Source organism: Saimiri boliviensis, chromosome 5 (genome assembly GCF_048565385.1).
Source record: "Saimiri boliviensis isolate mSaiBol1 chromosome 5, mSaiBol1.pri, whole genome shotgun sequence".
Classification (NCBI taxonomy): domain Eukaryota; kingdom Metazoa; phylum Chordata; class Mammalia; order Primates; family Cebidae; genus Saimiri; species Saimiri boliviensis.
Window position 1 is genome coordinate 62162280 of NC_133453.1, and position 14574 is coordinate 62176853.

At 38.9% G+C, this 14574-nt stretch overlaps 1 protein-coding gene and 1 long non-coding RNA gene across 2 annotated transcripts in view; one reads left to right on the top strand and one right to left on the bottom strand.

The window, feature by feature from the left end:
* PDE11A (phosphodiesterase 11A) overlaps positions 1-14574 on the top strand; it is a 392053-nt gene that overhangs the window by 314999 nt on the left and 62480 nt on the right. Inside the window, exons 14-15 of the mRNA XM_039469872.2 lie at positions 2707-2797; positions 6903-7003. Coding sequence (XP_039325806.1) covers positions 2707-2797; positions 6903-7003 — 192 coding nt within the window. The remainder of the gene's footprint in view (positions 1-2706; positions 2798-6902; positions 7004-14574) is intronic.
* On the bottom strand, positions 1638-13606 carry LOC141584579 (uncharacterized). Its single transcript, XR_012517701.1, has 3 exons — positions 13513-13606; positions 5787-5915; positions 1638-1700 (listed from the first exon to the last, which is right to left on the bottom strand). It is a non-coding gene; the product is annotated as an uncharacterized LOC141584579 (long non-coding RNA).

Below are 14574 nucleotides of genomic sequence, written 5' to 3' on the forward strand. Positions count from 1 at the left end.
CACATGGGTGAGGCCTGACATAATAATAATTATCAATGCTTATTGGTTGAATGAATGATGGATGAATGAATGACTCACAATGTCTCCCCACACTTGCATGACATTAGACTGGTTCAGTCACAAAATCTACCTATTTCTGTGATTGAATCAGTATTGTGTGAAGGTGGGCAGAATGTAAGGTAGAATTACAGAAGGGAACAAAGAGGGAATCCGATGAGGAACTGCTCAAACCATAGGCAGTGGCTGCCTTTGTACAAATACCGTGAGATAGAACACACCGGATCGGAGGCATATGGATATAGGGGGAGAGGCCTCCCTCCTATGCACAGAAAGTAGCAGTGCCTCAGAAGCTATGGTGTATTTGTTAAAAGGTGCCATCATCGTCCCCATCCCCACTTGCCTAAAGGAGAAAACTTCTCCTTATTCACTGAAACAAAGAAGATACAGAGTGACTTCTGATCATCTAGCTGATGTAACTTTTGGAGAGTCTGTTAACCCAACATGAATAAAGGAAGAAATAACATTTTGTATCTGACTAGATACAAAACATTCACACTAGTAAGTGAGGTGCATGTGAGAATGGCTGATTCACGGGAATGATCACAGGAATCTAAGCCTGTGGTTAGTAGTGATTACTAATAGAATTCTGAATTAAATTTTGAAATTTTCTTTCATTGATAACCAGCTTGGTAAAAATGGGGAATCAAATATCAAATATGTGTGATAATTATAATTATCATTTTCATTATGTAATAAGAAGCTTAAAAACTTGGATTCAAATCTAGAACTAATAAAAGCTAGCTGTGTGACCTTGGGAAAGTTATTTAACTTCTCTGAGCCCTGTTTTCCTCATGTGTAAATGAGAAAATAATACTTATATCACGATCGCTGTCAGGACTAAATGCTATAATGTATTCAGTTGTTAATATATAGACTAGTGCATGGTAGATACTTACTAATGGTTGCTTTTATTAATAATAGTATTATAAAATATGCTAACACCCTTATTATCAGCCTCCCAGCTTGAACTATAGTCTCTCGACATAGTAACTACTGTAAACTTATTAGACAAGAAACCAATATTTTTTAAAGCACTTACTCCATGCCAGGCACTAGAATGTGATGCGCACACAAAGCATCACAGAATTTCAACAGCTAAGAAAAAGGCATATAGTATACATTTTCAAACATGTATCTTCATGGAAATGAGCTCTATGTAAGACAAATAGTAACTAACAGTAAATATTAGTTTATCACTGATTACTAAGATTTGCCTAGCAAATTTTCACTTATTAAATGGTATAAATTAAGGCAAGATTTAAAGAAATAACACACACATGTTTAAAATCTAATACTCTCCTTACTAAGCACTTTACTAAGAAAAATAATTCCTATATTTTATATTATATTGTTTCATATAAAATCAGTAATCACTACTGAACCTAATCCTGTTGGATGAGCGACCACATGTTGGGAGAAGAACTGGGAGAGTCTTTCCAAGAATTACAGGTCCCTTGTACCCCTGAACTGGTGGTTTTGGGCTGCCTCACACTGAAGATGGAGGAAAGCTTGTGACCAAAATTCTTCATGTTGCATTTAGATGCAGTCCTTGCTTCTTTCACTGGCAGGACAAATTGTGTACAGTCAATCTCCAGCATTTCCAAGTTAAGGCCAAATGGCACTTTCAGTGTCGAAGCCCCCTGCAATAAACAAGAAAGAACAAAAAGCTCTAGATGGATCCTTAGTCTGAGTCCTGTGGCTGCCTTTTATACTGTGGACTTCTCTGGAATCTCTTGATTCTTAAGATGCTCTAACTCACATTCCTTAAACAAAGTTGGAAATAAATGTTTTTGAACTTTTTTTTTTTTTTTGAGTCTTGCTCTGTACCCCAGCTGGAGTGCAATCACACAATATTGGCTTACTGCAATCTCTGCTTCCTGATTTCAAGTAATTCTCCTGCCTCACACTCCTAAGTAATGAATACTTTGCAGAACTGACATTGTTAAGAAATGCGTTGTTCTACATAGATGAAATTTACAGAAAATTCAAAGTAATCCCTTTAAGTATCAATGAGTATTTTATTAATTTAAAATGGAAATAGTCATATGTGTTTTAATTATTGATTAATAATTAATATAGACTACAATCTACTACATGCTGGGAACTGTAATAGGCATTTTCAAATATTTTATTGTTCTCATAAATAACAGGTTAGGTAGATAATATAATCTTAGAGATAAAGAAACTGAATTTTAAAGAGGCCAAATAACCATCCAAAGCTACTACTTGGAGGAAGGGCTGAGATTTCACTCCAAATCCAGAGAACTTTCAGAGTTGCAAGATGAGATATCATAGCGTGACTGTGGACTGGGAAGCCATAGTGGAAGGCTGTCAGCCTTTCATGTAGAGTAGATAAAACACACTCTGCAGAATATTCACAAGGTCATCTCCTATGGAAGGTCAGATTCATTTTGTATAAGACAGTTGTTCTGAACACTCAGAAGTCACAAAAGTTAAAAAGACAATTATGTCTTTTTTTCCTCAGAACATCCATAGCACTTTGATTGGACCTGGAGCACATTTCTACAGTGTATTCAGGGCCAGAGACTGTGCCGAATTCATCATATATCATCTGCGGCATCTAGTCTAATACCTAGAAAATTCTATGTATTAGGAACTTTCTTATATTTCTCTGTCCTCTTTCAGGAGCGGCTCCGCCCTGGCCCAGCTCTATGGAACCTCTGCTACCTTGGAGCATCACCATTTTAACCACGCCGTGATGATCCTTCAAAGTGAGGTACAGGCCCAACGGTCTACTTCTCCGCTTGACGGAAACCAGAACAACCTATTTCCTCCCTCTCTTTCTTTGTGGTGCCACAGATAGAGACAATGAAGCCGGAAAACCATTTCTAAGTCAAATTACTGGGCCTTGGTGGCTTTTGCTGTTCTTTTAGATATCTGAGCAGGACCTTAGAGAGTCTTCTGTGCTGATTCACTTGGGCTTAATTATTGATTATGAGGCTTTTCAGATTCACTTAACAAGGTAACAGATATAGACTGCTTATCACCAGAGCATGACCTAACTTTCCTCAAAGGAGACAGAGCACAAAGGGAATGACTTAATCCAAATAGTGAGTGGCCCAACATTCCAATTTTGTGAAACTCTAAGTCATTTTAAAAGATGGTAGAAGTAAAAATAGGGTGAGAAAGTTACACTTTATTAGCACAACTAAGAAACGATAAAACATAAAAGAACTTAAAATTGCTGGTGGGACCAGTTAGGATGTGAGAACTGCAGCTAAACTTAAGACTCAGGGCTGATGCCATATGCCTTATTTTGCTTTGTGTGGCAATGCAGGAGTTAGAAGTAGTTGGAATTTTATACTTTAAGCTCTCCACAGAGAAAAACAGAAACCACTAACTGACTCTGGCTGCGACATCTGAGTTTTAAATTGCCAGGAAAGAATCTGTTTAATTTTCTGCAGGCATACAGACCTTTTTTTTTTTTTTTTTTTTTTTTTTGAGGCCAGGAAGGGATCATCTGTTCCCCATTATTTGTCAGTTCTCTAGCTGTGCCATTAATTATTATTATTATCATCATTAAGGCCCTGCTTCACTGGAATAGCATCATTAAATATGGAGGTTTTTTCCTCCAGCCTATCTTGAGAAAGCATGTCTTTTGCAATATCACGGAGGCCTTCGACCCCATAAAGGAGAGTCGGCACTCCGGAACCTGAATGCAGGCTGCACAAGGGAAAACCTGCTGGCAATGATGTATTTTCAGTTGGGAATGAAACACCAAGAGTTAGGCTCTCAGTAACTGGCAGAAGCCAGCATCCTGGCCTCTGTAGCTATGGAATTTTCCTCCAAAAGCCATGTCTTAGCTGAGAACTATGGAGGAACTTCGATTCAGACTATCTTTTCTGTACTGATAAAGGTGATGACTATACACCTCTGGCTCCACAAACCAGCACCTTTGTAATAACAAGCATTATAAATAGGATGTCAGATTTCCTTAGGGAAACAAATCCCACTCACTCAGAATTTGTATTCCTGCAAACAAAACACATTGGCTGTCCTTCACTCTGGGGTTCCCTATGAAGAGCGGAGACTATCAAAGGCGGAACCATGCTCTGTCCCAGCACTGCCTCCAGCCCCCTGTGGTCCTGCCCATCAGAAAGGCAGAAATGCCAGTGGTGGTATTGTTCCACTTTCCAAGTAAGCTCTGGTGCAGAGAGGTTAAATGGCTTGAGGAAGTTTGCCCAGACTTTTCTTCCTCCACATCTGCATGTCTTTCCATTAATGCCACACACACTGCTTCCCTAAACAAAGAGTAGAAGCAGTATTTCAGGGAGACTCAAATCCACTTCAGGGACCAAAATGTTAAGGCACTATAGAAGACCAATCTGCATATAAACAATACACTGATTGCAAATTAACTTTTTAAAAATTTAAAGCTGGCCGGGCGCGGTGGCTCAAGCCTGTAATCCCAGCACTTTGGGAGGCCGAGGCGGGTGGATCACAAGGTCAAGAGATCGAGACCAACCTGGTCAACATGGTGAAACCCCGTCTCTACTAAAAATACAAAAAATTAGCTGGGCATGGTGGCGCGTGCCTGTAATCCCAGCTACTCAGGAGGCTGAGGCAGGAGAATTGCCTGAACCCAGGAGGCGGAGGTTGCGGTGAGCCGAGATCGCACCATTGCACTCCAGCCTGGGTGACAAGAGCGAAACTCCGTCTCAAAAAAAAAAAAAATACATAAATAAATAAATAAAAATAAAAATAAAAATTTAAAGCTGATCTGGCTAGCACTGTCACTCTTAGCTGTAAATGTCATTAGTGATTATATAGCCTTCAAAATACCATATTTTTATTGTACCTTTTCCGTGTTTAAATAGGTTTAGATATACATGTTGCCCACAGCATTCCATACAGGAACATGCTGTATGGGTGTATGATGTAGGCTAGGAGCAATAGGCTATCCCATAGAGCAGGCGTCCCGGAACTACAGGCCCGCTGAGGCCATTTATCCAGTCCCCTGCTGCACTTCAGGAAGGGGCACCTCTTTCACTGGTGGTCAGTGAGAGGAGCACGGTATGTGGCAGCCCTCCAACAGTCTGAGGGACAGTGAACTGGCCCCCTGTGTAAAAAGTTTGGGGATGCCTGCCATAGAGCCTAGGTATGCAGTAAGCTCTATCATCTAGCTTTGTGTACGTGCGCTCTATGATGTTCACACAATGAGGAGGTCACTTAACAATGTATTTCTTGGGATATACCCCATTGTTACATGATGCATGACTGTAATAAAATGCACACCCTCATAAAATAATCAGCATCCTCAAGTTCAGACCAGCTTTCTTCATATCTCAGTGTTAATCTTTACTGCAACTTGCTCCTAAAGGCTGCATTTCTTTGGGAGATGCTGGGTGCATGGCTGGACTCAGGTGACTGCTTTTCCATAGCTTCCTACTACTTTTTCCCCAGTCCCAGAACAACTGCCTGTGGCGTGGGTAATGCACAGGCAAAAAACCTAGGCAGAATCATGGTGCAGGATTCCTTTTGTTATTTGTCTTCTTAATGGCTGAATTAAGGGTCTGAAGAGCTCATTTGAAAATTATTATTAATATTGGACCTGGTCCCAGGTGGAACCAATATACTCTAGTCTTTAAGGAGAGGCAGGTTCACCCAATGAAATAAATTAACTTGGGAGAAGAGATTATCATCTGGTGCCTGGTAAGAGATAATTTACTAATTGATATTCTAATTCACTGAAATAATTAATTTACCTCTCATTGGATAATGGTTCGTTCTCAGGCAGTACTCCTCCACCATCTTCCAGCTCTCAACATAAGATTTAAAACTGGTCCAGTTCCCAGGCCATAGAATGATGAGTTCATATTTCACACTAAGAAAACCTGAAAAATGAAAAGTCCTAACTTTGAAAACAAACTAAGTGAATTGTTGGTCACTTTGCAGAAGGATTTTTCACTTTACTAAAGACAAATATTTTAGCCTAGTGTGGGTAACATAAATTTTGATGAAAACAAGGGTACCTTTCAAAGGTACGGAGATAAAGATGTCATCCTGACTTTACTTAGGTAATTGTCATTTTAGAATCCCATTGTGCCAAGAACCGTGCCTGATACACCCTAGCTATTCAATAATTATTCATATTCACCATACTAAAGTAGCCTGCCAAACACTTCATCAAGATGCACCTTAATGGTGGGAGGTAGGGTTCCTCTGCTTCAGCAGCAGCGACATATGGGGCCAGGTAAGTCTGTTGTGGGAGTCTCCTGTGCATCACAGGATGCGTAGCAGCATCCCTGGCCTCTACTGCTAGATGCCAGTAGCACTCCTATTGGTTGTGACAATCAAAAATGTCACTAGACCTTGCTAATGTTCCTCATTGTTGACATCTCCCCCAGTTGAGAAACACTGGTCTAATCTTTTTATTCTTCTTAAAGTCATTTGTTGCTACGGCAAGTGTTTCCAAAATGCCAGCTTAAACCTTTACTGGAAGTAAAAATAGTATTTATTTTAGGGGGAGAAATGTTCTCAAATGTTTTACAAACTTCACCTCTAAGTAATTCCATAGGAAACAGGTAGTCAGATGGAATTGTGGGCACAACATATTCACAGTAAGATAAATTCCAACAATTTCAAATTTCCGTTTGAGACTAGGCATGTAACAAAGTTGGTAGACTTTCTCAAAAATGACTTGCATTCTGACTTCGCTATGCTTCCAAGGAATGTGTTTATATTTATGCAAAGTTTCACTACGCTTTTTAAAAAGTGATTTTTTAAATGTTCCAAGACTTTTTTTAAATAAAGGAAAAACATGTAATCAACAACCACAGATTTAATGTTGTCCTTTGTGGCTTTTGACTTTCTCATTACAGGGTCACAATATCTTTGCTAACCTGTCCTCCAAGGAATATAGTGACCTTATGCAGCTTTTGAAGCAGTCAATATTGGCAACAGACCTCACGCTGTACTTTGAGTAGGTATTGGCGTTTGATCTATTTGACAAATGGATATCTAAAGTTCCATCCTGTAATTAATCTCCAGGTCTACGCTGGCGGTTTCCTGCTATTCTAGCATGGATACCAATGTGTAAATGAGCTAAACTTTTTTTGCTGTTGTTTCTCTCTCCTATAAATGATGTTCATTAAGGTGGTATGTACAAGCCAAGAGAATCAAGGCTACAATCACAAGATTTCTGTTTGTCTTCTGTTTTATGAGCCTTGTTTGACACACAACTCTGAAACTAAGTGATGGCCATTTTAATTTTAGATAATACTGACTAATATTGCTATTTAAGACTATTAACTTCTGGTCAGCTGTTTAATGGCACTGATAATAAAGATGAAAAATATTCACTGATTGAAAATTAACTAGCAATCCAACAGTTCATTCCTTGCTTCTTTTCAGTCTCTTTCTTTCCCTGCATTTCGCTAAAGTTCAGGCCTTTCTCTGAGCTGGAAATTGTACCCTCCCATTTCCAGTGAGATCTGCTTTATCAGGTGCCACCTCTTTTAGCAGCCTGGAAATTTCTTCTGCCAGTGATTCGCACAATATTTTCCTATCTCAGAGACCAAGCCATGTTACTCCCTTAAAAAATTATTTCATTTGATCCCATGGAAATCTTTAATTGCTTTTTTATTTACCTTTCTTTTACTGTCTACCTTTTTAAATAAATAGAGCACATTCAGTACCTCTATTTTCCTAACAGCCATTTACACCAGGAAGAGCAGAGTCTGCCTCCACACTCTATCAAGATTGTACTCTCAGAGGTCACCAGACACATACATTTCTTTCCTCAGATGTGATGGCCTATACTCACTTCTGATAGTTTCCATCTTCTTTGAGATATCTGAAGGTTTAATGAGTTATTATCAATTTCTACTCTCCTTGCTTCCCCAATCTCCAGCTGCCTTTCTCTCTTCTTTTCTAGATCCTTGGCAGGTTTCTTTTCTCCTTGCTCCTGTGTTTAAGCTCTTGAACCATGTTCTTTCTCTGCTGAGATCACTCCTCTGGCCTCATCTCTATGTTACTTCTATTTATGTTATGACCTTTGTGTAGAAGACTCTGAAATTCTTCACTCTAACCCTCCCTCACACTGTAGACCTGTGTCTCCAACTTCCATCTCAAAAAACCTTCAGTGTTCTCCTTGCTTTCAAAGGAAGCTCTAAACTTGGTTTGACTTTCAAGGTCCTCTATAATCTGCCCCAACCTTTTTTCATTCTAACCTTCCACTTCTCCACTACATGACTGGTCTATGTCAACCAGAGTAGTCTATGCATTACCCTTTGGAACACCCTGTGTAATGCTCCTTGTGTCCTCACCGTATCACCATTCCCACATGGAATCCTGTTCCTCCACTCGCTGACTTCCTGAACTGACCATCCTTTAAGATCTGCCTCTTCTACCACTTTTTCTAGGAAGTCTTGTGTCACGTGCTTTGAAATGACTTCCTTTGAAAAGCACTGTGGCACTGCATCAGTTAGAAGCAGGTTCAATTGTAAGGGATGTCCAAAGCTTAAGACATTCAAAGCTCAAAGAGATTGCTAGAAAGGCAGTCTATAAAATGCTCAGCACCTAGGAAGTCCTCTACCAACACAGCCAGGTCACTCCCTTTATTCCACCTGAAGAAGGCCAGGAATTTATTCTCTGGAGAAATAAAATGAATATCTCTGAACTGAGGAAAGGCACAGAGTAGGAATGAGATACAGTGCTCAGAAGAAGGGATTAAGTTAAATGGAACCAGTCTCTGGATTGAAAACCTATAGACCATGGCCAAGCACTTAGAAGCTAGGGGTCTTTAAGCCACATACCCAGGGTTGTCAGATTTAGCAAGCAGAAGTACAGAAAGTCCAGTTACATTTAAATTTCAGATAAACAATAAATAGTTTTTTAGAATCGAAAGATAATTTGATGTCTCATGAAACATTTAGGACATATTTATAATAAAAATTATTTTTTGGCCGGGTGCAGTGGCTCACGCCTATAATCCCAGCACTTTGGGAGGCCGAGATGGGTGGATCACAAGGTCAAGAGATCGATACCATCCTGGTCAACATGGTGAAACCCCGTCTCTACTAAAAATAAAAAAAATTAGCTGGGCATGGTGGCGCGTGCCTGCAGTCTCAGCTTCTCAGGAGGCTGAGGCAGGAGAATTGCTTGAACCCAGGAGGCGGAGGTTGCGGTGAGCTGAGATCGCGCCATTGCACTCCAGCCTGGGTAACAAGAGCGAAACTCCGTCTCAAAATAATAATAATAACAATAATAATAATAAAAGTAAAATAAAATAAAAATAAAAATTATTTTTTGTGTATTTCAGAATAGCTGTAAGAGAGGACTTGAAATGTTCCTAACAAATAGAAATGATAAATATTCAAGGTGGCAGATATCCTAAATACCCTCACTTGATCATGGCACATTCTATGCATGTAATAAAATGTCATATGTGCCCAATAAATATGTATAAATATTATGTATCAATAAAAATTTTGAAAATAATTATTTTTATCTGAAACTCAAATTATTTTATCTAGCAAGTGTACCCCCCCCACACAACTCCCATTTAGCTTTTTAATGCGTTACTATTACATGTGGAAAACAGAATCACAGAACATTTTATAAGTATCCAATATGAAAGACAGGGACCAAAACAGACAGAAAAAGAAAAATGAAATTCAGAGAAAACAGGGAGAGGAAGAAAACAAAAAACTAAAAAATGCTGTTAGTATTCTCAGAGAGGTAAGATATTGCATCCATGAAACAAGAACAGGATGCTTTTTAAAAATAATAATAGGAGCAACCATGAAAAAGAAAGCACTTTTAAAAATTAAGAACATGATAAACAAAATTTAAAAAATCAAACGAAAGCATTAGGAAATACAGGCCAAGGACAAAAGGCAGCAAGACGGAAAACACTGCTATATTTTATTATATCTCTTTAGTGCTATTTGATTTGTTAACTATGTTCTTGTATTACTTTGATACATACAATTTTTAATTAGTTTAAAACATATAATTAAAAAATTGAAAGCCCAGCTCTGCCACTAATTAGCTGTGTGCCAGCAGATAAATTATTTACTTCTCTGAGCCTTTCTTTCAAGTATAAAATAGAGATAACAGTACCTATGTCATATCTTTTAAATGTCTCATAAATGGTGACATCTACAACCTCGTTTGCTTCATAACCTATTTATTTTGCATGTTCTGTGACCCTTTAGTTGACTTAAATGGCATGATCTTTCATCTTTTTCTTGATTAATGCTCCTTGATTTGGGATTTATGGAAAGCCTGTATCCTTTTAATGTTTTATTGCCTGTCCCTGACACTTGCAGGATCTTGTGTTATTTTTCTCCAAGTAGAAGTATTTTCCAAACTATGTTTCCAAGTAACTTCTAAAGAGAGAGCAAAAAAATCTCAACACCCAGAGTCCATTTATCAAGCCCTGTTAGGGATTTGACGAATCACTGAGTGACCGCTGGCATGCAGTCAAGGAAGTTGGTTGCAACTCGTTTTCTCATTACTCTGTTCTTATCTTAATGCTGCAGCCCCTGCTAATGTTTGCTGACTTCCAAAGAAGCTGGCTTGTTCTCTTTTTGTCAGCGTTATTGTTTTTTGAGGTTCTGAATAGCTGCCCACTCTCTAATCTAGACCTTCAGAGGATGGTTCACTTGCCTGTCTAAAGTTGCATTAAAATATTGCTGTATTTTTAGCCAGAACAATCCCTAGGGTTATAATGAGGGGGAAAGCAGCTGCTGCAAACTGTCACCTAGATGTTTTTATTTAATAGATGTGCAATTGTGGGATTGGAAGGGATCTTAGAAATGTTGCAATCCAATTCATCTCTTTTATTTTGCTGATCAGGTGCTGAGATCCAAATGGTTAAACAGCATAGCTTAGGTTGCATAACTCATTATTGGCAAAACTGGAACCCACACCTCCTCTTTCAGGGCTTTTTCTTCAATCACAGTTGTTCACTGTCTAATGGAAGAATCAAGAAATAATTGTAATTTTACTTGGGGATATATTATGTGATAATGTTAACATTTCCAGGTGTTCTATAATCAGTTTAAATACCAGCTTGGGGTCCCTGTGCCCTCTCCTAAAGCAAAGTTGGAGCTAAGGGCTTGCATTCAGGTAGTTTTGTTTTGGCAATGATACCAAGAATAAGAGTGAGGGGCTGGGACAGTGAAATGGGGAAGGAGTGAAGCCAGTGAAAGGAAGGACACATTTCTTTGTTGTTCACCACTATGGTCAGCCAGGCTTGATCCTGCAGGGACCATCTGACAAGTCTCATAGATTGCACTTCAAAATTGTCTACCATCCACCATCCTCATCAGCCAAAGGTCACTCTGTGGGGTGTTAACTCTCACGTACTTCCAGGTTGTGTGTGCCTGATGGCTGGGCATTCCTGCAGCCACCTCAGTTTTGGTCCCATACATGAAGTCAGAGCAGTGCCAGGGCAGAAAGTATGTGATCCGCCTGACCACCGAGGCACTGCGTGTAGCAGCAATGGCAGGAGAGGACTAGGTGGGCCAAGAGGATATAAAGGTCCCCATACAAGTAGTTTCTGGAAATCTGGATTATTGTTGGTTCTTCTACCCTGACTACTCAACTCAAAAGTCCTGATACAGTTAAATAAACCAAATAGAAAGCTCACTGTCCCTCTAGGAGAGGGCCGGGCTGGGTGGGATAGAGCACTGCCTTTTGGAGACGGGTTTCTGACTCATTCCTAGGGGAAGGATTTCTTGCCATGCTCTAACAAGAAAAAATATGTAAGATTCATGGAAATGTGGAAAGGCTCTCAAAACATCCACAAAAGTTTATGACTTTAATTTCTAAAGACCTTGTGTGTCCTTGGGATTCTGTGCTATTCAAATGGCATATGAAAGCAGAATTCACAAGATTAAAATACAAAAACAAAATCCTTAATGTGAACCTCTAAGTTTAACAACCTGAGCCTGGGGGTTAATGATTCATTCTGATTTTCTAACTCAATGAAGACGTTTTCCAGTTACTGCTGAGTGATTTTCTGAAATTGATTTCTGTACCTATTTCTGAGTCCCTGCAGTGAATAAGGCATTGATAATTAAGTAGTAATTTCACCAACTTTAAGAGTCAGATCTCTCTTTGCTTCAGTTTCCTTGTCAGCAACATGGGTATAGGCATATCACCCATTCTAATCTCCTAGGGTCCTGTGGCAGTTAAGAGATTAACTTTGTGAAAGAGCTTTGACAGTGTAAAGTTTTTTATAAAAAAAAAAAAAAAAAAGGAATCACTCAGCCAGAAAACTTAATAAAATATGCACCATAAAAGATGATGCCTGTTGGAGTGGGACGACAAATCTAAAATTACAAATGTTGTAACTTCAAAGAGATGGTACAAATGCCCTGTACTATTTATCTGCATGTAAATCAACAAAGATGACCTATGCACCTTTAACTATTAGTAATAAAAGCAACAAATAATATTTTTTGAGTGCTTACTTAGGACCTTTATATACACATTATGCCAGTCAACAGTGAAAGCAGTCCTATTAAAATAGGTACTATTATTAATGTCAACCTAAAAGAAAGAAACTGTGGCAAAATTAATATAAGTAGAGAGTTTATTTGGGCCAAAATTGAGGACTGCAACCCAGGACCATGGATTCAAGTTGCCCTGAATATACAGTCCAATTAGCAGCAGTTACAAGTGGATTTTTTTTTTTCAATGGAGTTACTCTGTCGCCAGGCTGGAGTGCAGTGGCACGATCTCAGCTCTCTGCAAACTCTACCTCCCAGGTTCAAGCGATTCTTCTGCCTCAACCTCCCGAGTAGCTGGGACTACAGGCATGCACCACCATGCCCAGCTGATTTATTAAAAGCCGACTATGTTCAGTGTTCTCAACCGGCAGTTGCCTGCAGTCCACCAACCCCGTAATAGAAAGTAAACTGATGAATAATAAGGTGTTAATGACTGATAGAACTTAAGCCATTACTCTCTCCCAAACATTATTATATTTTAACAGAGCCTGAAGACTTAACTCATTGAAATTATACATTATTATAACATTAGGATAGCAGCCCCTGTAGTAGGTTGATGGAGGAAGTATTTTGATATTTCTTGACATATTTCAAAGCATTTTTCTATATACTCGTCCCATATTCCCATCCACATGAAATCAGAACTCACTAAAAAATGAGAAATGTATCCAACTAGCACTTCTTAATGGTTTCTTTGTACCAGGCACTGTGCTAGTTGCTGGGAATGCACAAGAGGTAAGACATGGTTCTTACCTTCAGGGACTCAGAGCCCAGTGGGGAAGAGAGAGGGCAGCAACACCCAACAGTGAAGGGCTGTGGTGAAGTGAATGCAGGAGCAGCTGGAGTGCACCCCGTCTAGCCACAGCTTCCACAGCTTCTTTGCCTGGTGATTGTGGTTTGACTGAACTGACTGCTAGGTCCTCGTGGTCTCTAATCTGCCATTTTCAACATCTAGAGCCATTCTTACCTTTCTGTTTCCTGCATTTTTGCCAGTTTTTTTCGTGCCATCAACAACAGCAAGCATTAAACAGGTCATTTCACTCAGGTTCTTGGCAGTCCCTTTTATCAGTGCTAGGCCAAAGCAGGGAGAAAATTCACTGTAAAATTAAATAGAACACTTCTTTTTTCTTTAGTCGTAACAATGGGAGTTAACATCTGTGTATTAATTTTCTAGTCCTCTCCAATGGTTTAAAAAGTCCAGAAATCCCTCTTGAATCTGCATTTAACAATTATTTGCAGATGTATGATTTGCCTGTTGAGCAAGCTGTAAGATGACCAAAAGCATACACCCACCCTATCCACACATCCAAACACCCAGCAACCCCTGCCTGACAACCCTGGAGTTGAAACTGAGGAGAGTTACAATGATGATTTGCCACCTCAGCAGTAAAACCTTTCTAATGTTTATGGACTTTTAGTAGATTCAAAGGAGTTAGATGAATAGATAGATAAAGAATATGTATACATAAGTACATGTATAGATGCATAAATTTGCAACAAAAAATTCATGATTAAAATGTATACAGAAATGGTGATTTCTCATTTTACAAATAAAAGATGCCTTGAAGATAAATTACAAACCAGAAAGATTTCAATGTAGTATTGGGTGACTGGTAACCAATCTTCAGAATTATTTTTGAAGGTAATTTTAGCAGTTCTGTTCAAATGATGCTTTTTTAAAGACTGCTATTTTTCTGAGTGGAACATATGTCAGGAGAGCAGGATAAAAGCCTAATAAAAACATATCTGATTATAAATGAGATTTTCCAGTAAGTTGCTTTTCACTAGCTGAGGTACTTGCCATTGTCCTTGAAAACCAAGGTTCCCCATGATCTGTGTGAGAAGTTAATGATACAGTTCCTTATGACAAAGAAGTCTGGATCCAGAGGGTGTTGTATAATTTTGTAGATTTTCAAATATTCTTTTTAGCAGCCTCACACTTCTAAAAATGCCCCTGTTTCTAACAGTTTCACATATGTTCATGCTGTTTACTCTGTTTAATCTATATACACATATACATTTAGATGCT